The sequence below is a fragment of the Bos indicus genome, chromosome 7 (genome assembly GCF_029378745.1).
Source record: "Bos indicus isolate NIAB-ARS_2022 breed Sahiwal x Tharparkar chromosome 7, NIAB-ARS_B.indTharparkar_mat_pri_1.0, whole genome shotgun sequence".
Lineage (NCBI taxonomy): Eukaryota > Metazoa > Chordata > Mammalia > Artiodactyla > Bovidae > Bos > Bos indicus.
The window spans coordinates 23,000,637-23,022,387 of record NC_091766.1 but is presented as its reverse complement, the minus strand read 5'-3'; the positions used below and the strand labels follow the sequence as shown (position 1 = coordinate 23,022,387).

Genomic DNA, 21,751 nt, shown 5'->3' with positions numbered 1-21,751 from the left:
GCACGCCCCAGCAACTCGTGCGCATGCGCACTGGCGACTTGCGCTCGGGTGTTGCTTTGCGCGCGGGAGCTCTAGGGGAACCCGGGAGCGAGACCCAGCCAAAGAGAGGTTCTCGATGACAGGACCCAGCAATCGGCACCAAGGTCGTTTTTCTTTCTTCCTTTCTTGTCTCTCGAGGAGCGTAGTTACTGCAGAAAGTCCCTCGCTTGTCTTATGGACGCTTGTAGGAAAAATTGGATACTGTAACTGAAAAGATTTGAAACCTAAGCAGTACTGGCCGTTTTTGCGGGCAGAGACACCGTGATACTTGGTTTCTCAGCTACATAGGTCTTAGCTCCAGCAAGTAAGCCCCCTGCGTTAATTTTCTTTTTCTAGCAGTGGTTCACAACCTTGACTGCACGTTACAGTTACCTGGGTAGCATGTAAAAAAATCTCTGAACTTCGCCACACCCCAGACCAGTTAAATCAAACTCTGGAGGCATCAGTAGTTTGTAAACCTCCCGTGGTGGTGGTGGTGGTGGTTTAGTCACGAAGTCTTGTCCGACTCTTGTGACCCCATGGACTTAGCCCACCAGGCTCTATGGGATTCTCCAGGTAAGAATACTGGAGTAGGTTGTCAATACCTTCTCCAGGGGATCTTCCCCAACCAGAGATGGAACCCGGCTCTCCTGCATTGCAGGCAGATTCTTTACAGATTGAGCCACTAGGGAAGCCAAACCTCCGTGGACTGTTCTGCAAAGAATTATTCCCAGCAGTAATCAACATAATGTAAGATGCCCCACCGTAAAGGAGCAACACCTTTCCTAAGCCCCACATACCCCTCCATATCTTTGCTCCTTTTAAGAAGAGTTTTCTATATATTGTGTCTATGCTGCTGCTGCTGCTAAGTCGCTTCAGTTGTGTCCGACTCTGTGCGACCCCAGACACGGCAGCCCACCAGGCTCCCCTGTCCCTGGGATTCTCCAGGCAAGAACACTGGAGTGGGTTGCCATTTCCTTCTCCAGTGCATGAAAGTGAAAAGTGAAAGTGAAGTCGCTCAGTTATGTCTGACTCTTAGCGACCCCATGGACTGCAGCCTACCAGGCTCCTCCGTCCATGGGATTTTCCAGGCAAAGAGTACTGGAGTGGGGTGCCATTGCCTTCTCTATTGTGTCTATAGTTCTTTATTAAAATTATTTGCCTTTTATCAAGATCACTAAGGAACTCCACTTACAACATCCTATTCAGTTCAGTCACTCGGTCATGTCTGACTCTTTGCGACCCCATGGACTGCAGCATGCCAGGCCTCCCTGTCCATCACCAACTCCCAGAGCTTCCTCAAACTCATGTCCATAGAGTTGGTGATGCCATCCAACCATTTCATCCTCTGTTGTTCCCTTCTCCTCCTGCCTTCAATCTTTTCCAGCATCAGGGTCTTTTCCAATGAGTAAATTCTTTGCATCAGGTGGCCAAAGTATTGGAGTTTCAGCTTCAGAATCAGCCCTTCCAATGAATATTCAGGACTGAATTGCTTTAGGATGGACTGGTTGGAACTCCTTGCAGTCCAAGGGATTCTCAAGAGTCTTCTCCAATACCACAGTTCAAAAGCATCAATTCTTCAGCATTCAGCTTTCTTTAGAGTCCAACTCTCACATCCATAGATGACTGCTGGAAAAGCCATAGCTTTGACTATATGGACCTTTGTTGGCACAGTAATCTCTCAACTTTTTAATATGCTGTCTATTTTGGTCATCGTTTTTCTTCCAAGGAGCAAGTGTCTTTTAATTTCACGGCTGCAGTGATTTTGGAGCCCCCCAAAATAAAGTCAGTCACTGTTTCTGTTATTTCCCCATCTATTTGCCATGCAGTGATGGGACCGGATGCCATGATCTTAATTTTTTGAATGTTGAGTTTTAAGCCAACTTTTTCACTCTCCTCTTTCACTTTCATCAACAGGCTCTCTAGTTCTTCGCTTTCTGCTATAAGGGTGGTGTCATCTGCATATCTGAAGTTATTGATATTTCTTCCGGCAATCTTGATTCCAGTTTGTGCTTCATCCAGCCTAGCATTTTGCGTGATGCACTCTCCATGTAAGTTAAATAAGCAGGGTGACAATATACAGCCTTGATGTACTCCTTTTCCAATTTGGTTTCACACAACATCCTATAGGCAATTCCAGTTGCCATTATACTTGACCTCTTGGCAACATTTGCCTCTGTGACCATTCCTTCTTTTCAGCAACAGCCTTTACTCTCCTACCTCTCTGGATGCTATTTTCCCTTCATAGTGAGCCCTCTGTTCCAGGCCTCTCAGTGTGGATTCCACTCCTGGCCCTCTTCTCTAGCTAACACCTAATTTCCAAGTGTCCATATTATGAAAAATTACACCTTTACCACTTTGCCCTGGTGAAATTATTGATGGTGGCCCTCTTTAATCACAAAAGTGTCTCATTTGGTATTTTTGGTATCAAAGACATTCCTGGAACAATTTGTGAAATCTAAATAATGTGTACAAATTAGGAAACAGTTTTGAAAATCTTGTTAATTTCCCCACAAACATCCAGCAAAATTATCAAAATCAGTTGATCTGGGGTGGAGCCCTGTAATTTATTAGCAGGTTTCTAACAGTTTCCAGGTGATACAGTTGCTTCTAGCCTGGGAACTACACTTTGAGAACCACTGATGCCAGAGAATGTCTTTTTTTTCTGTCGGAAAGACACCTACTGAAGTGTTTAGGAGTAGAGGGATATGGTGTGTGCAATTCACTGTTTAAACAGTAAAGTGAAAGCATTAGTTGTTTGCTGCTGCTGCTGCTGCTAAGTCGCTTCAGTCGTGTCCGACTCTGTGCGACCCCATAGACGGCAGCCCACCAGGCTCCCCCGTCCCTGGGATTCTCCAGGTAAGAATACTGGAGTAGGTTGCCATTTCCTTCTCCAATGCATGAAAGTGAAAAGTTAAAGTGAAGTCGCTCAGTCATGTCTGACTCTTAGCGACCTCATGGACTGCAGCCTTCCAGGGTCCTCTGTCCATGGGATTTTCCAGGCAAGAGTACTGGAGTTGCTTAGTCGTGTCCAATTCTTTTCGACCCCTTGGGCTGTATTCCCCGAGGCTCCTCTGTCCATGGAATTCTCCAGGCAAGAATACTGGAGTGGGTTGCCATTCCCTTCTTCAGGGGTCACACAGTAAAGACATCCTCAAAAATGTCAAGATACAGATAAGTAGAAGAGGATAAAGCAACTATTGTAAAATGTTAACATTAGGGAAAACTGAGTGAAAGGTGTTTGTACATTCTATCATTCCTGCAACTTTATGACCGAAATTGTCAAAATTAAACATTGAAAAGAGTTTGTATGGGTTGGCGTAATAAATATTATGGTCATCTTTCACTAAATCAGAGGCTTTATCATCTACAGAGTAATGACTGTCTATATTTATCTCCCAACCTCTTAATTCCAGATTGGTGTATGAAGCATATTTATGCCTACTCACTACCTTCAGTAGGATGTCTACCAAGCACTTCAAATTTATTTTTATTCCCTCCACAACAATCTAAAAACCTATTCCAGCAGCCTTCTGCCTCTACTGTAGTACCATTCACCAGATTGCTCAAGCCAAAATCCTTGAAGTCATCAACTCTTCTTTGTGGATTTTCAACACAGGTGAATCTAATCACTTCTCACCTCCCCTTCTCACCAGGTCACTACCATATCTTCCCTGGAGTACTTCAAGAGCCTCCTGGCTTGCCTATTTGCTTCTACTATAGTCCATTTGCTATATACTACCCAAAATGATTTTTATATAATATAAATTATGATGTTAGTCTCCTGCCAGTAAGACATTTCACCATAGAATTAAATATAAAGTCCTTAACTTGGCTAATAAGCTCTTAAGTGATCAGGCCCATCGCTGCTTCTCCTACTTCATTTCCTTCCATTTCATCCTTATTGATAAGCTTCACCCAAACTGGTATGGTAGGCACATGATTTCCATGTTTTAATCCCTGGAGCCTGTGAAAATGTTACTTTACATGGTAGAGGGGATGTGCAGATACAATTAAATTAAAGGTATTCAGGTGGGGAGATTCCTCAGTTATCCAGATGGGCCAAATATAATCACAGGGATGCCTTTAAATAAAAGAAGGATACAGGAGAGTGAGACTCAGACAAGGAGATTTGATGATGGAAGCAGGTGTGAGAGTCAAAGATTGAAGATGCTCTGCTGTTGGCACTGAAGATGGAAGGGGCCACAAGCCAGTAACATTCTGGAAGTCAGAGGTCCAAATTGGATTTCACTGGGCTTAAAATCTTGGTGTCCACAGGGCTGCATTCCTTCTAAAGTCTCTAGGGAAGAATGGTTCTCTTGCCTTTTCTGGCTTCTAGAGGCCACCTGCACCCATCTTCCACTTCCTCCATCTTCCAAGACCACAGGGGAACATCTGCAAACCTCTCCCTGACTCTGCTTCCTGCTTCCACTTACAGGTATCCTTGTGATTATTAGGTTGTGCCCATCAGAAAACCCAGGATAAACTTCCCCATCTTAGCACATTATCGACTGGGGATTTTTGCAGAAACTAACTTAACGCCTGTAGCCAGCGATTTATTATGTAAGTGAATACTGAAACACTCCAGTCAGTAATGTTCGGGTAACAAAAGGTGTCATAATATATCTCTGGTCAATAAGTTGTGAAAATACTTAATCACATCTTCAAAGTCCATTTTGTCATGCATGGTAATAATATATTCAGAAGTTCCTAGGATTTAAAGAGGGACATCTTTTGGAGGCCATTATCCTGCCTACCACATAGTTCTATGACTTCATATAATGAACATGTTGGAATTTCTTATTCAGTTCTGGGTCCTACACTTTGAGATGCCAGCAAACCAGGACGTATTCCCAGAACAAGCAGAATAGTCACCTCATTTATGGAACAGTTCAAGGAACCATACAGATTTACTGAAGAGAAGAGAAGCTTGAAATGAATTGATTTGGGCACTATGAAAACTGTACTTTCAAATTCTGGCATGTAAGTAGTTTTGATTAACTGAATACAGGACCCTAGTTAGCCAGAAATTATAACAATAAATTATGAATTTCAGGACACTGGGCTGTGATTCTAGACTGAAAATGAAAATAAGCATCTTTGAATCACTCATTAGCAATCAAAAGGCACTACTGTACAGAATCAGAAGATCATCTTCTTGTTTCCTGAATAAAAGACAGTATCCAGTATATTTGGCTTAATTGCTTATGTTTAAACACTCTTTTGCCACTCCAGTGCATTTTCATTTTCAAAAAATAATATTATCTTGCTATTCTCATGATGACTTGCAATATTCTGTAAAATGACATAAATCACAGAGAAGGAAAGGGTTCTTAAAGATCCATTGGTCCAAATCTTTATTTCTAATAAAAAGCCAATTTTACCTAAAGGTTAAGCTGAAAAAAAGTTAATTTTACCTTAAAGTTTAACTGCAGGGAGTAGGGAAGACAATTATTATGCAATAGGAGCAAGGTTGAGATTTTTTTTTCTTGATGCTTGCAGTCATAAGTTAAATGTAGTTAAAAGTTTTATGATCGTGATGCTGCTAATAAACTATTTCCAATCTCTTGACCAGCAAAACCGAATAGGGCATGTTGAGTAGGCAACGTGTGATCTAGAGAAGTAACTCAGCCTCACCCTCCAGAGGAATGAAGTGGGGTAAAGTGTGAACAGTGCTTTTGGAAGTCGGCGTTCCAATCAACACCTGCAATAGTTGTTAGGGCTTGGCTCTTATTTGTGCACTTTTGCAAACACAAAATCTGCAACTCAGAAACGTTAAAATAATGGTTCCTTAATAGATAACCCCAACCCCCAAACAAGAGGTAAGGACATAAAGGTGCTATTTATCAACCGACACTCTACCACCAGAGGATGCTTCAGAAACGGCCGGAAGTGCCTCTGCCCCTAACTAACATGGCGTCCATTTTATTTCCGTTCTTGTCTCTGCTGTAAATGAGCTCGGCGGCTCCACGCGGTTTTCCCAGAGGTCACCGTCTTACCCAACCCCCCTAGCCTGTTCCTTCGCGGGGGGCGGGGCTACGAAGGAGATGCTTTGTGGTGATTGGTTGCGGTGAGTTAGGAACAAAGCTACGGGGCGGGGACGGGCGGATGGTGAGCCGTGATTGGTTGCCGGGAGGCGGGGCGACTCGACCGCTGGAGAAGTGGCCGCAAGCGGAGGCGAGAGCCATGGGTCAGGCGGCCAAGGTGACTGGGTCCGAGGAGGGGTAGAATGCGATGCCAGCGGGGAGGGTAAGAGAGCGGCCTTGCGAACATAGTCTGGTGTCTCTGTAACTGAGGTTCAGGACCCTCCGCTGAGGATGTGGCCTTTACACGTGAGAAGCCTGTAACCAACCCTGGAGGGCAATCGAGGGTTTGTGCAGGTGCGGAGGAGGGAGGGCGGTACAGGTGGTCCTACTTCTTCGTCTACCAAGTACAGAAGGTTTATCCGTGATGCACGCCGGTGACTTGGGTCCTGCCCCCTTTCCGTTTCCACACCGAGCGTTTCTGTGAGGGACCCATTTCGCATCCTTGGGAATTGTACAAGACCCCAAAGTCCTACGCTGAAACCATCCGATGAGGTAAAAGATTTCGTCAAATAACCAAAAGGTGCGCAGGTAACCAAGGAAATCGAATCCCGGCAAAAACACTTGCCAAAAGTAGCACTTAACGAGACAGAGCAGAGACCTGAGATTCCTGAGTGCTCTGAACGAGCTTGGGAGGTGATGCCCCCTTCAGGATCGAGATCACAAGTTTGTGCGCATTCCTGGCCAGAGTACAATTCTCTGGGACCAGCCATCCCTAACCAACCTTAAGTATTATCAGTATGGCCGGTTGAGACATAAACATGGAAAAGGGAAATTGACCTGCTATAGTATAGTGAGAAAAACAAACAAACAGTGCTTATAATGGTTGGTCAATAACAGGGAGCCACCAAGAGTTCCTCTTGTACTACTGAACTCTGTTCCTAGTACATTTTAATATATGTCACAGGACTGATAGAAACAGAATTGTAAAGGGTTATTCTTTCAAGAAACTTTGAGTGTCCATAATAGCTTTTAGTAGCACTTAATAGCCAGCATGTAGCCTGTACTCTCTAGGCATGGTGGATGCAACAGTAACTTCATACAGAAGTCTGGCAGGTAGGGAGAGTTTAAACAATTACTTAATTACAGGGTTGACTTCCCTTAAGATTGACTGATTTGATCTATTTGCTTGGACTCTCCTTGAGAGTCCAGCACCACAATTCTAAAGCATCAGTTCTTCAGTGCTCTGCCTTCTTTATGGTCCCACTCTCACATCCATACATGTCTGCTGGAAAAACCGTAACTTTGACTACGTGGACCTTTGTTGTCAAAGTGATGTCTCTGCTTTTTAATGCTTTGTCTAGGTTTGCTATAGCTTCTCTTCGAAGGAGAAGCGTCTTTTAGTTTTATAGCTGCCATCACCGTCTGCATTGAGTGTGAGAACTAAGTTCCCCCTAATACCCTGTTTCTCTCAGTATACAAATTTTGGTGAATCCGTTTTCATCTTTGGTATTATTATGAGTATACAAAATTTGTCCAGAGCTGAGCCTTCTAATATAAATATATGATTATGTTGACTTTTTTTCCTAAGTCTTAGTGTTTCTTAAAGTTAATAACTGCTTTTTTTTTATTATTGGTTTTCCTACTTATCTATTCCCAAACTATGAGCAAAACTGGTATCTACTAGCTTCATTTTTTTTCCTAGCATCATCTTTTCTGGAGCAATGCAGCCTTTTGCTCTAGTCCAGAATAGTTGCTTTCTTTGCTGGGTGCACAAATTCTGACCTGTATTTGTCCTTTACCATCCTCTCTGTCTCTCTTGGGTTGGATCACCTGTCTCCCTCGTTCCCATGGTGTGTGTGCCTGCATGCGTGTGTGTGTGTGTGTGTGTGTGTGTGTGTGTGAGAGAGAGAGAGATAGGCCCTTGTTTTGGTGGAGCACAGTCGTCTTCTATAGCTTTCCAAGAAAGGGCATATAGCAAATAAGAGACTTTGCATTTCTGAAAATACCAATTTGTAATTGCAATTAGGTGATAGTTTGGATGTGTAACTTGAAGATTTTATACCATTGTCTTCTCACAGTGATGCTGTTTAGAAATCAGGCGGCTTTCTAATTTTCTTTTTTTTACATGTGAACTGTTTTTTTCCTCCAAGATGTTTTTATTAGCATTGTGCTGAACTTGCATCATGATATGCTGCAGCATGGGTTTGTGTTGAGCACTTAGAATCTGTGTTCTCTGTTCTCTCTTGTTGGAGATCCTGTGACTGTAACTATTGGGCCATCTAGACTACTCCTTTAATTTTATTATCCTTTCCTCAACTACCCATTCTACTTTCTGGGCAGTTTTTCTGAACTTAATCCTTGCTGTCATTCATTTGATATCCAAGAGCTTTGGGGCATTTTCTGAACATTCCTTTTTAAATTTACTATAACTTCTTTTTGTTGTTATTCCATGTTTGCAATAACGTATGTTTCTGAGAAAGTTCTTTGGTTAATCTTCGTTTTATTTTTATGTTTTCTGCTTCCTGTTTCTCTTTTGGTGTCTGCCTATGATGCTATAAGTTTTCTCATATATGTAAAATGCTTGAATAGTGCCTAGCACATAGGATATACTCAGTCAAGTTTCAGTATTGTTATCTGGTGAATGGACTGGGGGAAAGGAGGGAATGGTGGCAGAGTGGCAAATCTTTGTCAGCAGTCTAAGCACAAGATAGGGAGAGATCTGAATTTAAATTGTTTTGGGTGATGGAGAATATCCAAAAGATTAGAGAGAAATCCCTACGGTTTCTCCATGAGGAGTAAGGTAGATTTAAAGAATGACCTAGAGATTTCTGGCTTCAGAAATTCATTGTTTTCCATAACTGAAATTGAGGGGACAGAAGAGAGAACAGTGTTGGGGGGACAATATTGAATACGCTTTTGTTGTTGTTGTTGTTAAGCACAGTCTTAAATATTCAGAAGTCTCAGCATTCTACTTCTTTTTTTGAGAAATCACAATTAAACTTTCCTAAATTATCTGGGAAATAGATGGGGAAACAGTGGAAACAGTGTCAGACTTTATTTTTTGGGGTTCCAAAATCACTGCAGATGGTGACTGCAGCCATGAAATTAAAAGACGCTTACTCCTTGGAAGGAAAGTTATGACCAACCTAGACAGCGTATTGAAAAGCAGAGACATTACTTTGCCAACAAAGGTCCATCTAGTCAAGGCTATGGTTTTTCCAGTGGTCATGTATGGATGTGAGAGTTGGACTGTAAAGAAAGCTGAGTGCAGAAGAATTGATGCTTTTGAACTGTGGTGTTGGAGAAGACTCTTGAGAGTCCCTTGGACTGCAAGGAGATCCAACCAGTCCATTCTGAAGGAGATCAGCCCTGGGATTTCTTTGGAAGGACTAATGCTAAAGCTGAAACTCCAGTACTTTGGCCACCTCATGCGAAGAGTTGACTCATTGGAAAAGACTCTGCTGCTGGGAGGGATTGGGGGCAGGAGGAGAAGGGGACGACAGAGGATGAGATGTCTGGATGGCATCACTGATTCGGTGGACGTGAGTCTGAGTGAACTCCAGGAGTTGGTGATGGACAGGGAGGCCTGGCGTGCTGCGATTCATGGGGTCGAAAAGACTCAGACACAACTGAGCGACTGAACTGAACTGAACTGAAATTATCTGAAGCACCTTCCTTCTGGGCTCTTTTAAGATGTAGTATGTTCATGAGTTTGTATGCATGTGTATATGACTTTAAGAGCAGATGAAGGTCTATGTTAAGAAAAATGAGAACAAATACATACCAGACTAGTAAAGTTGGTTACCTTAGCAAACTAATTTCGGCAGGGGGATTGTTAACTTTTTAACCATTCTCATATTATTTTGTTTCAAAGAATTTTGTTTTATTTTTGTAAATACATAAGGCTAATTTTTTTAATCTAAAGATAAATAATCAAGGGAGTTATTTTGACCAACTCTTGTTTTCACCAGCTATTTTGAAAAATAATCTAAGAAATAAATGCTGTTTAATCCTTGTAACTATGTAAACTGTGAAAATTTTTTCTTTTGAGGTCTGAATTCTGATTTTCTTTCCAGGTTTTACAGCTCTTTAAAACATTGCACAGGACCAGACAACAGGTTTTTAAAAATGATGCTAGAGCATTAGAAGGTAAGTTTGTACTTTGCCACTTTGAAGCAAGTCCATTTTTCAGTTGGCTGCTAGTAGTCCAAGAGACCCTGTATGGTTAAGACCTCCCTTGGGCAATGACCTTCACTATCTCTCTTAATGTTTGTTTGTTTGTTTTAATGAGTTTATATTACACTACTTTGAGAAGTGTTTACTTAAAGAAAAATTGTAAAAGATCATGTTTTCATAAAGAATAAGGAAAAAAAGGATCAGAATTTCACTGTGCTCCATTGCTTGCCTTACATTCAAGCCATGAAACTCATTTCTCTATTATATAATCAAATTTTCACATTCTCTAGGACCAGATACTACCATATTGTTAATGCCTGTGTCTTTCTTGAAGTGGCAGCAGCTATGAAACTATGAAAGGGAATCTATCACAAATGGTTCCAGATTCAGTATTTCACTGTTTAAAGTGGTTTCTGTCTTTTCTGGAACTCAGAGCTCTAAAGTTTAAGTTCTGTGTTGGTCATGCTGCTGCTGCTAAGTCACTTTAGTCGTGTCCGACGCTGTGCGACTCCATAGACAGCAGCCCACCAGGCTCCGTCATACTCAGTTTCTAAAGCTCTTTAAGAGGATGCCTTAGGAGGGAGAGTATATAAGTTGGGAAATTGTTACTGACATATGTACACTATATAAAATAGATAAATAATAAGGCATGGGATAACTAATATAACACAAAGAACTTTACTCAACACCTGTATGGGGAAAAAATCTAAAAAAGGGTCAGTTCAGTTCAGTCACTCAGTCATGTCTGACTCTGTGCGACCCCATGAACCACAGCACGCCAGGCCTCCCTGTCCATCACCAACTCCCAGTCTACCCAAACCCATGTCCATTGAGTCGGTGATGCCATCCAACCATCTCATCCTCTGTTGTCCCCTTTTCCTCCTGCCCTCAATCTTTCCCAACATCAGGGTCTTTTCAAATGAGTCAGCTCTTTGCATCAAGTGGCCAAAGTATTGGAGTTTCAGCTCCAACATCAGTCCTTCCAATGAACACCCAGGACTGATCTCCTTTAGGATGGACTGGTTGGCTCTTCTTGCAGTCCAAAGGACTCTTAAGAGTCTTCTCCAACCCCACAGTTCAAAAGCATCAATTCTTCTACACTCAGCTTTCTTTATAGTCCAACTCTCACATCCATACATGACTACTATAAAAACCATAGCCTTGACTAGATGGACTTTTGTTGGCAAAGTAATGTCTCTGCTTTTTAATATGCTGTCTAGGTTGGTCATAATTTTCCTTCCAAGGAGTAAGCGTCTTTTAATTTCATGGCTGTAATCACCATCTGCAGTGATTTTGGAGCCCAGAAAAACAAAGTCAGCCACTGTTTCCACTGTTTCCCCATCTATTTGCCATGAAGTGATGGGACCGGAAGCCATGATCTTAGTTTTCTGAATGTTGAGCTTTAAGCCAACTTTTCACTTTACTCTTTCACTTTCATCAAGAGGCTCTTTAGTTTTCTTCACTTTCTGCCATAAGGGTGGTGTCATCTGCATATCTGAGGTTATTGATATTTCTCCCAACAGTCTTGATTCCAGCTTATATGTATGTGTATAACTGATTCACTTTGCTGTACAGCAGAAACTAACACTACATTGTAAATCAACTGTACTCCAGTAAAATTTGTTTTTAAAAATTCAACCTCCACTAAAAAAAGGGAAAAAAAGAGGGCATCTAGGTAAAGTGTCCCCACTGTCCCTATGAATTCAAGTTTTTGTAATTTACCAAAAACATTTCTTGAATATTAAAGTATATGCTTCATATTATATGTATGTTACACAAATTCCTAATTTAATTCTTATCATAGACCTGTTAGGTAGTTACTGTTATAATTTCTAGTTTTGCAGATGAGAAAACTGACAGTAATGTGAAAAGATTGGTGGAGCTGGGATTTAGCCTCAGCATTCTGGCTCCAAAGCCTGAACTCTTAACCACATTACATGTTGACATGTATTAAGCATAGAAGGAAGGTTCTATGGCTCATCTCCATCACCATAGCATAGTTTTGTGCCTTTAAATGTTTTTAAGTGAAATAATTATAAGAATAGCTAACTACATATTTACCATTAAATGCTCACAGCAGCACTATAAGGCAATTTATCAGTTATATGATATTATTCTGCTGTAGTGATGCCAAATCATTGGATTATATAAACAAACTTTCATTTGTCCATCGCTTTACTTGTCAGCCAAGGCACTCAAAATAATTTACATATCCTCTTTGCTGCCGTATCTTCATTTTAAGTGTTTTGGAGGAGGGATAGTTAAACATGCTTATATGTATTGAGTTTGCCATCTTAAATAAAAGCATTTTAATTCAGATCCTTATATTTACAAAAGCAAAGTATTAATTTGAATTTATTAGGATCTCACAGCTAGAGGGTCAAATGAAATTAGAAATAAAAAGCAGGAAATAAAACTATTAGAATGCTGAAAATATGTATTAGGTTTAATTACAAATTTTCCAGCCTGTAAAAAGCTCTCCAAAAGACTTTTAAAATAAATTTCTTATTTTTCACTTTGTTTTACACAAGGCAAAATTATTTTTTTCTGCTAGAAAAATAATAGATATATATGTATATAGCATATAGTACTGTAATATAATGAATACTATGTAAATTATTGGGACAGGAATTATAAATTAGAAAAGCAGATAACTATATGCATATTTTTTTCTTTTTCTAGCAGCCCGAATAAAGATAAATGAAGAATTCAAATGTAATAAAACTGAAACTTCTCCTAAGAAAATAGAAGAGGTACAGTATTAAATGTTTCAATTACGATAAAACTCAAATTTTAGCAACTAGAGGAAATGATAAAAATGGAGAGACTTTATGAAATAAAAACCATTAGTTGATAGTTAAAGCCATCACAACTATAAATGACCTTCACTTGTTTGGTATGGCTCACCTCCTCAAGGGTCATGTGCCTACATCTATAAGATAGCAAGTTGCCTAGTGAAAGGAACATAAGTATGCTGCTGCTGCTGCTGCTAAGTCGCTTCAGTCGTGTCCGACTCTGTGCGACCCCATAGACTGCAGCCCACCAGGCTCCCCCGTCCCTGGGATTCTCCAGGCAAGAGTACTGGAGTGGGTTGCCATTTCCTTCTCCAATGCATGAAAGTGAGAAGTGAAAGTGAAGTCACTCAGTCATGTCCGACTCCCAGCGACCCCATGGACTGCAGCCTACCAGGGTCCTCCGTCCATGGGATTTTCCAGGCAAGGGTACTGGAGTGGGGTGCCATTGCCTTCTTCAACATAAGTATAACCATGATCAAAGCAAGAACAGCTAAACCAACCTAGAAACTCACAGAGATGCTCTCTTTGTCTAAGGCAAGTGACAGACTAAGGAGAGTGAGTGTGATAACTCTCTCTTAAGTTACGCAGAGAAAACTTCTACTCACTTAGCTCAGCTGGACAGAATTTTTTTTTTTTTAATCATATCTTGGCTGTGGAAGTTGAATAGCCAGAGTTTATGAAATGTTCTTGCTTTACTTTCTGTATTTGCATTTTAGTCACTTCCCTAGTGGAAGATAGTCCACTACTAACACTACTCTGTGAGCTCCCTAGTATTCCCAGTGCTTGTTCATTGAAAAAGTGCACACTGATTCTTTTCCTGTATAAAGTCATATGCATACCTACATTGTCTCTGTCTTAGGAAGGAACACTGCTTCCTAAATGTTCCCGGACCTAATTTTGTATAAATGTAAGGGAAAGGACCCTTAGGAAGAAAATGAAAAATTATCTGCTGGGTTAATTAAGATTCTAAGAATTGATTTAGTAAAGAGGAAGGTACAATTTAGAGAAATTCTTCCATGTTTAATAGAATTTCCACATATTGAAACAAAAAATTTTATGCAAATACTTTTATACTTAGTAGAGAAAATGCTATTTTTGAAGTAGTAAATATCTGTAATACAATAATGAGACAAAATGAGATAGCCTAAGGATTTCTTTCCCTTTAACATAAAACAGGAGAGATTTAACCTAGTCTTATGATAGGACAAATGGGGACTATGGAATTTTTATCTATGGAAGCAGCTAAAATGACGTTATAATCAAGTCATGACTTGAAAAGAAGTTTAAAGATGTATGCCAAGGTCTGTACTGTTTTGCTATTCAGAAAACTGATTATTAACAATCTGGTACGTGTATACCTCATTTTATTGTGCTTTGCTCTATTGCACTTCACAGAGTCTGTGTTTTATACAAATTGAAGGTTTGGGGCAACCCTGCATTGTCAGATGCTGGTTAGCATTTTTTAATAATAAAGTGTTTTTAAGTAAGGCATGAATATTGTTTTGTTTATTTACCTGCGTCAGGTTTTATTTGTGGGATCTTCTGTTGCAGAGCGCAGGCTTAGTTGCCCCAGGGCATGTGTGATCCTAGTTCTCTAGGGACTGAACCCACATCCCCTGCCCTGGACGGTGGATTCTTAACTACTGGACCACCAGGGAAGTCCCCATGATTTTCTTTTACACATAATGCTGTTGCACACTTAATAGACTAGTGTATACTGTAAATATAACTTTTATCAGATCAGATCAGTCGCTCAGTCATGTCCGACTCTTTGCGACCCCATGAATCGCAGCACGCCAGGCCTCCCTGTCCAGCACCAACTCCTGGAGTTCACTCAGACTCACGTCCATTGAGTCCGTGATGCCATCTAGCCATCTCATTATCTGGCGTCCCCTTCTTCTGCCCCCAATCCCTCCCAGCAGCAGAATCTTTTCCAATGAGTCAACTTTTCACATGAGGTGGCCAAAGTACTGGAGTTTCAGCTTTAGCATCATTCCTTCCAAAGAAATCCCAGGGCTGATCTCCTTCAGAATGGACTGGTTGCATCTCCTTGCAGTCCAAGGGACTCTCAAGAGTCTTCTCCAACACCACAGTCCAAAAGCATCAATTCTTCAGCACTTCACAGTCCAACTCTCACATCCATACATGACCACAGGAAAAACCGTAGCCTTGACTAGATGAACCTTTGTTGGCAAAGTAATGTCTCTGCTTTTGAATATGCTATCTAGGTTGGTCATAACTTTTCTTTCAAGGAGTAAGCGTCTTTTAATTTCATGGCTGCAGTCACCATCTGTAGTGATTTTGGAGCCCAGAAAAATAAAGTCTGACACTGTTTCCACTGTTTCTCCATCTATTTCCCATGAAGTGGTGGGACCGGATGCCATGATCTTAGTTTTCTGAATGTTGAGCTTTAAGCCAACTTTTTCACTCTCCTCTTTCACTTTCATCAAGAGGCTTTGTAGTTCCTCTTCACTTTCTGCCATAAGGGTGGTGTCATCTGCATATCTGAGGTTATTGATATTTGTCCCAGCAATCTTGATTCCAGCTTGTGCTTCTTCCAGTCCAGCGTTTCTCATGATGTACTCTGCATATAAGTTAAATAAACAGGGTGACAATATACAGCCTTGACGTACTCCTTTTCCTATTTGGAACCAGTCTGTTGTTCCATGTCCAGTTCTAACTGTTGCTTCCTGACCTGCATAGAGATTTCTCAGGAGGCAGGTCAGGTGGTCTGGTATTCCCATGTCTTGAAGAATTTTCCACAGTTTATTGTAATCCACACAGTCAAAGGCTTTGGCATAGTCAATAAAGCAGAAATAGATGTTTTTCTGGAACTCTTGCTTTTTCGATGATCCAGCGGATATTGGCATTTGATCTCTGGTTCCTCTGCCTTTTCTAAAACCAGCTTGAACATCAGGAAGTTCATGGTTCACATATTGCTGAAGCCTGGCTTGGAGAATTTTGAGCGTGACTTTACTAGCGTGTGAGATGAGTGCAATTATGCTGTAGTTTGAGCATTCTTTGGCATTGCCTTTCTTTGGTATTGGAATGAAAACGGACCTTTTCCAGTCCTGTGGCCACTGCTGAGTTTTCCTGATTTGCTGGCATATTGAGTGCAGCACTTTCACAGCATCATCTTCTAGGATTTGGAATAGCTCAACTGGAATTCCATCACCTCCACTAGCTTTGTTCATAGTGATGCTATCTAAGGCATTATTTTATGTTTTTGCAAATCTCTGTAATGTCTGGCTTAATAGGGGTCAGCTAAATTCTCGTATCTGCTTTCTTATTCAACCTGGTGCAATGTGTTTTTTAGACTGAATTATACAAAGAAAATTCAGCCTTATATAGGTACATAGTTGGAAGATGGTAGGTGTATATATTATCCTTTTCAAATAGTTGTGAATATTCTTTGATACCATACCTAACCAATTGGTAAATTTCTTTAAAGATTAGTTGCAGTGTGGAACTCTGTTTTCTGTTAGACCAATGGGTGGGTGTGTGTGTTTATTTCCTTGGGGGGCGGTGGTGGTGGGGGGGGAGTAGTTCGAGGTCTCATACATAACCACATCCTGTTTATCCCCTGTCTTCTCCCCTAATCCCTTGTTTCTCATCTAGCTTTGTTTCCAGCCTTAAACCTAAACCTCAGCTCAGTTTATGCACCTCCAGTGAGTGAGAAGGCTCATTGTTTTTCTTTCTCTACCCTACTAAGCCCCTTCTCAGGTCTGTCAGGAGGTGAGGCTTTGCCCCCTACAGCATTCTCCATGTCAGTGAATGGCAGCTCCCTCCTTTTTATGTTCAGACCAAAAACCTTGGTGTTCTCTTTTGTGACTACTTTCCTTCTCTTACATCTACATCCAATCTGACAGCAAATCCTATTGACTTCAAAACATACCCAGAATTTGACCATTTCTTATCTTCCCATTATTATTTCCTAGTTCAAGCCACCATTATTTCTCACTGGATTTTTACAACAGCCTCCTAGCAGCTGTCTTTGCTTCTGCTCTAACTCCCTGCAGCCTAGTTTCAATACTTAAAAGACAATGAGCCTTTTAAAAAGGCATATCGCATGGCTAGTCTGTTCACAATTCCCATGGCTCCTCATCCCATTCAAAGTAAAATCTAAAGTCTCTGCCTGCCATGACCTTTAGCACTGCATCATCTGACTCCTGTTAACTTCCCACCTCAACTCACCACGCACTTCTTACTCATCCAGCTTAGTGCCTTCTTTGAGGGTGCTTTAATTTACCAAGAACTTTCTTGTCTGAGGCCACTTATGCTGTCGCTTCTTTCTAGGACATTCTTTCATATGCCCTCATGTCTTCATTTAGTAGACCAATAGATTTTAACGTTTCTCCCGTTGAGTGGGTCTTTTACCCATGCATGGCTTTGTAACAGCATGCAGTAATGATTTGAAAAACATAGGTTTACCAAGTAATGCGGACCTTCCAAATACTGACATAGTTCAGTATGTAATATTTTTAAATTGCATCTGTTAATATCCCTCTCATCAGAAAAGTCTTGAAGTATTGGGAATTTGTCAGGCTTCAAATGACAGATACAAGTTCTCCAGAATTGTGATTTTTGCTTAAAAGCTTAAATTTTGTCATTATCAGCAAATGACTGTCAGTTGTTTTCTTGAAGTAAGGTACTCATATCACTCATCTGCAAGGAAACATCTGCCAGTTACCCAAATCTGAATAATCAGAGTTTGTCTGTCAATGGTTCATTCAAGTAGAAATGGTTTTCCAAAGAAAAAGCTCTACTGCTCACAGCTCAAACAATACAAATGGCTCTAGTATTATGAAAATAATTTTGACTTTATGACTCCCCTAAAAGAGTCTCAAGATCCTCCCAAGGATACACAGCTCTGAGAATAACTGTTTTAGTCCAGGTTCTTCATTTTGTGATGATGAGGTCTGAAACTTAAAGAGAGTAGATATTAACCCACGGCCACACACTCACACTCAATGACAGAGCCAGAGTTGGAGTCCCAAGTATTCTGACTCCTAATGCAATGCTTTTACTAGTGTTCAGAACGTCCAACTCTATAGTATAAGAAAGATTCAGATGCACTCAAAAGAATAACAAGAAAACTGCACATTTTAAACATATTTTAAAATATATGTTACAACAAAAGATATTCCAAATCTGTTCTGGATCAAAATATGTAATGGATAGATAAAAGGTAAAAGTATATGCATATCTAAGCTTTCTATAAGCTTGGAATGGTTACAGAAAGTTAAAGGCAAGGAAATTCCCCGTCAGTCCTATGGTTAGGCTCCACACTTCCACTTTTGGGGACGTGAGTTTCATCCCTGATGGGGAACTAAGATCTCCCAAGCTGCAAAGCATAGCCAAAAAAAAAAAAAAAAAAGGTTAAACGCAAGTATCACCTAAAAAGAAATTGTAGTAGTAAACCTGTAGTTTTCAAAAACAGTACATTAATGTGAACCATTGAAAAAGTACGCAAAGGACTTATTCTTTTTCTTTGTTTTCTTAACAGCTAATAAAAATAGGTTCTGATGTTGAATTGATACTCAGAACATCTGTTATACAAGGTATTCACACAGACCACAATACGCTGAGTAAGTAATATTAAAAAAGAATGTTGCTTGCAATGTATTTTAAACTATTGAGCAATTACAGTGCTTTTAATGCTAATTAGTAAAACAGTTTGATTTTGCCAGTGTGGTATATATTGTACACACTTGTAAGGCTGTATTTAAAAGTGCTGAATTATGAAACTTTGCTTTACTAGACATTTTTCTTTTTCTTTGTTGTTTTTTCTTTTTAATCTTAACCACTGGTTGTATTGCAAAACTTCAGTTACAAAGACAGTACAGGCATACTTCAATGTATTGTACTTCCCAGAGAATGCACTATTACAAACTGTCAAGCAGGCAAGTCAAGCAAGTCTATTGGTGCCATTTTTCCAACAACATTTGTTCACTTGTGTCCTGGTGTAACATTTTGGCAATTCTTGGAGTATTTCACACTTTTTCCTTATTAACTGTATTTGTTACAGTGATCCATGATCAGTGCTCTTTGATCTTACTAATACAACTTGCTGAAGTTTCAGAATATGGTTAATATATTATAGTAAAGTCTTTTTAAATTAAGGTATTTAGACATAATGCTATTAGACATTCAGTAGACTGTTAGTAAGGAGAAGGCAGTGGCACCCCGATCCAGTACTCTTGCCTGGAAAATCCCATGGATAGAGGAGCCTGGTGGGCTGCAGTCCATGGGGTCGCTAAGAGTCAGACACGACTGAGCGACTTCAGTTTCACTTTTCACTTTTATGCACTGGAGAAGGAAACGGCAACCCACTCCAGTGTTCTTGCCTGGAGAATCCCAGGGACGGGGGAGCCTAGTGGGCTGCCGTCTGTGGGGTCGCACAGAGTCGGACACAACTGAAGTGACTTAGCAGCAGTAGCAGCAGCAGACTATTAGTATAGTGTAAGCATAACTCTTACATGGTTCAGGAAACCAAAAAATTTGTGTGATTTGCTTTATTGAGATACTTTATTTGTAGTGGCCTGGTACCAAACCTGCAATATATAACAGGTTTGCCTGTAGGACTGTTTTTGTAATAATTTATTTGGCCTTCTTAATTTTCATAGTATAATTTGTCACCTACCTAGACTAAATCTGTTTCTTTATCTTTTCTTCTGTGTGATTCAAGTTATTTTAATTTAGGAGAATTGGGATTACACAAAATGGGAATATAGTTGAGGATCCTCTGTTGTACCTCCGACTTCTGGTGGGGCTTCAGTAGAATCTCATTTTATATAATACTTGGTTTTCATTCCTTAAAGTATTTGAGGGGACAATAACAAAGACACAAACAACATAAAAACAGAAAAGTACACAGTTGATAATAGTACAGCTCAGTGAATTTTCACAAACTAAAATACCTATGTAACCAATCTCCGCATCAAGTTATATAATGCTACTGCTATCCCCAAAGACCCCTCATACCCCTCCAGTCAGCCCTTCCCTGCAAGTATAACCACGGTCTTGACTTTGAACAGTATCAGTTTTTAACCCAATATAATAAATTGGAATCATATAGGATTTCTCTATTCTCTGGCTTCTTTCTCTGTCTTTGTGCCATTCATCTTTATTATTGGATAGAGCAGCATTTCTATGAATATTATATGAGTGAAATGTCCGTGTCATATGGTATATGTTTATTCAGCTTTAATAGGTACTGCTGACCAGCTTTCCAAAGTAATTAGACTAATTTACATTTCCAGGAGCCGTTTCTGAGAACTCAAGTTGCTTTATATCTTCACCAGCTCTTGATACTAAGCATCTCTTAATTTTAGCATTTCTGGTGGTATATAATGGTACCACATTGTGGCTTTAATTAGCATTTCTCTGGTAATTAACGAAGTACTAGCACTTTTTCAGGTGTTCAATTGTCATTTGGATATTCTCTTTTCTGAAGTGGCTGTTCAGGTCTTTTGTTCATTTTTCTAAGAGGTTACCTGCCTCTTTATTATTGATTTGAAGGAATTCTTTATATGTTCTGAATATAAATCCTTTGTTGGGTATATATATATATTACAAGAATCTACTTTTAGCTTTTTCATTTTGCTATTTATTTTTCATTTTTGTTCTCTGTTTTTTATCTTTTGGCCACACCACATGGCACGTGGGATCTTAACTCCCCGACCAGGGATAGAACCTGCATGCCCTGCGTTGGCAGCATGAAGTTTTAAACACTGACCGCCAGGGGAGTCCCTTGTTTTGCTGTTTTTATCTTTTGATGAGAAGTTCTTAATTTTAATGTAGTCCAGTTTAATCTCTTTCTTCTTTTATGGTTAATACTTTTCTGAGTCTTGTTTCAGAAAATTTTGTCCATCTCAAGCAAGGTCATGAAGTGATCAGCTTTCTTCCAAAAGCTTTATCGTTTGATATTTTTTTTGGTTGTATCAACTAGAGTTGATTTTTTTATATGGAGTAAGATAGGAACCAAGATGTATTTTTTTAATATTTGAATATTCAGTTGATCCAGCATTATTTATTGAAAAGACCACTCTTCCCCCCCTGCACTATAGGATCACCTTTAACATAAAATCAAATAATACATATTTGTGCATCTGTTCCTTGACTTCATAATTTCTTGAGTTAGTTTGCTTTTCTGTCCTTGTATCGCTACCATAATGTCTTGATTACTACATCTTTATAAATCTGAATGGGCTTCCCTGGTAGTTCAGTGGTAAAGAATCCATCTGCCAGTGCAGATGTTTGATCCCTGGGTTAGGAATATTCTTTGGAGAAGGAAATGGCAGCCTACTCCAGTGTTATTGCCTGAGAAATCCCATGGACAGAGGAGCCTGGAGGGCTACAGTCCATAGAGTCACAAAAGATTTGGATACAACTTAACAACTAAACAGCAACAGTAAATCTGAATGTCTAGTACTCTTAATTCCTATACAGCTTTCAAAGTTATTTTTAGTTTATGAGCATCATCAGAAATTATTTGATCTAAGTAATGTTTCTAAGGACAATAAACGTGGTTAATCCTAAATTGAAAATTTATAGTCATTAGCTTTAATCTTAATAGTAATCTTTAGAGTTTCTGTGTCCTATAGCAATTATAGCAAAATGTTATCTTTATTATATGAATAAAATTTTAGATAATTTCAGGTAACTAAATTTGATAACTATATTTCAGAAGCCTAGTTTTAAGTATGATAATATTAGTTTAAATTTCTTTTTTTT

The 21,751-nt window shown here is 39.8% G+C and overlaps 1 protein-coding gene across 4 annotated transcripts in view; it reads left to right on the top strand.

Annotated features, from left to right (window-relative positions):
* The first annotated feature begins 149 nt into the window (after positions 1 to 149).
* Positions 150 to 21,751, top strand: part of LYRM7 (LYR motif containing 7) — a 31,140-nt gene continuing 9,538 nt past the window's right edge. The window contains exons 1-4 of one of the 4 annotated variants that reach the window (XM_070793210.1): positions 150 to 2,069; positions 3,435 to 3,637; positions 10,121 to 10,193; positions 12,906 to 12,973. In XM_070793210.1, coding sequence (XP_070649311.1) covers positions 1,883 to 2,069; positions 3,435 to 3,637; positions 10,121 to 10,193; positions 12,906 to 12,973 — 531 coding nt within the window. In that variant the 5' untranslated portion in view covers positions 150 to 1,882. Of the gene's footprint in view, positions 2,070 to 3,434; positions 3,638 to 6,104; positions 6,223 to 10,120; positions 10,194 to 12,902; positions 12,974 to 18,521; positions 18,604 to 21,751 lie in introns of those variants that run through there. The other 3 variants (XM_070793209.1, XM_019964583.2, XM_019964582.2) reach the window with 3 other exon arrangements.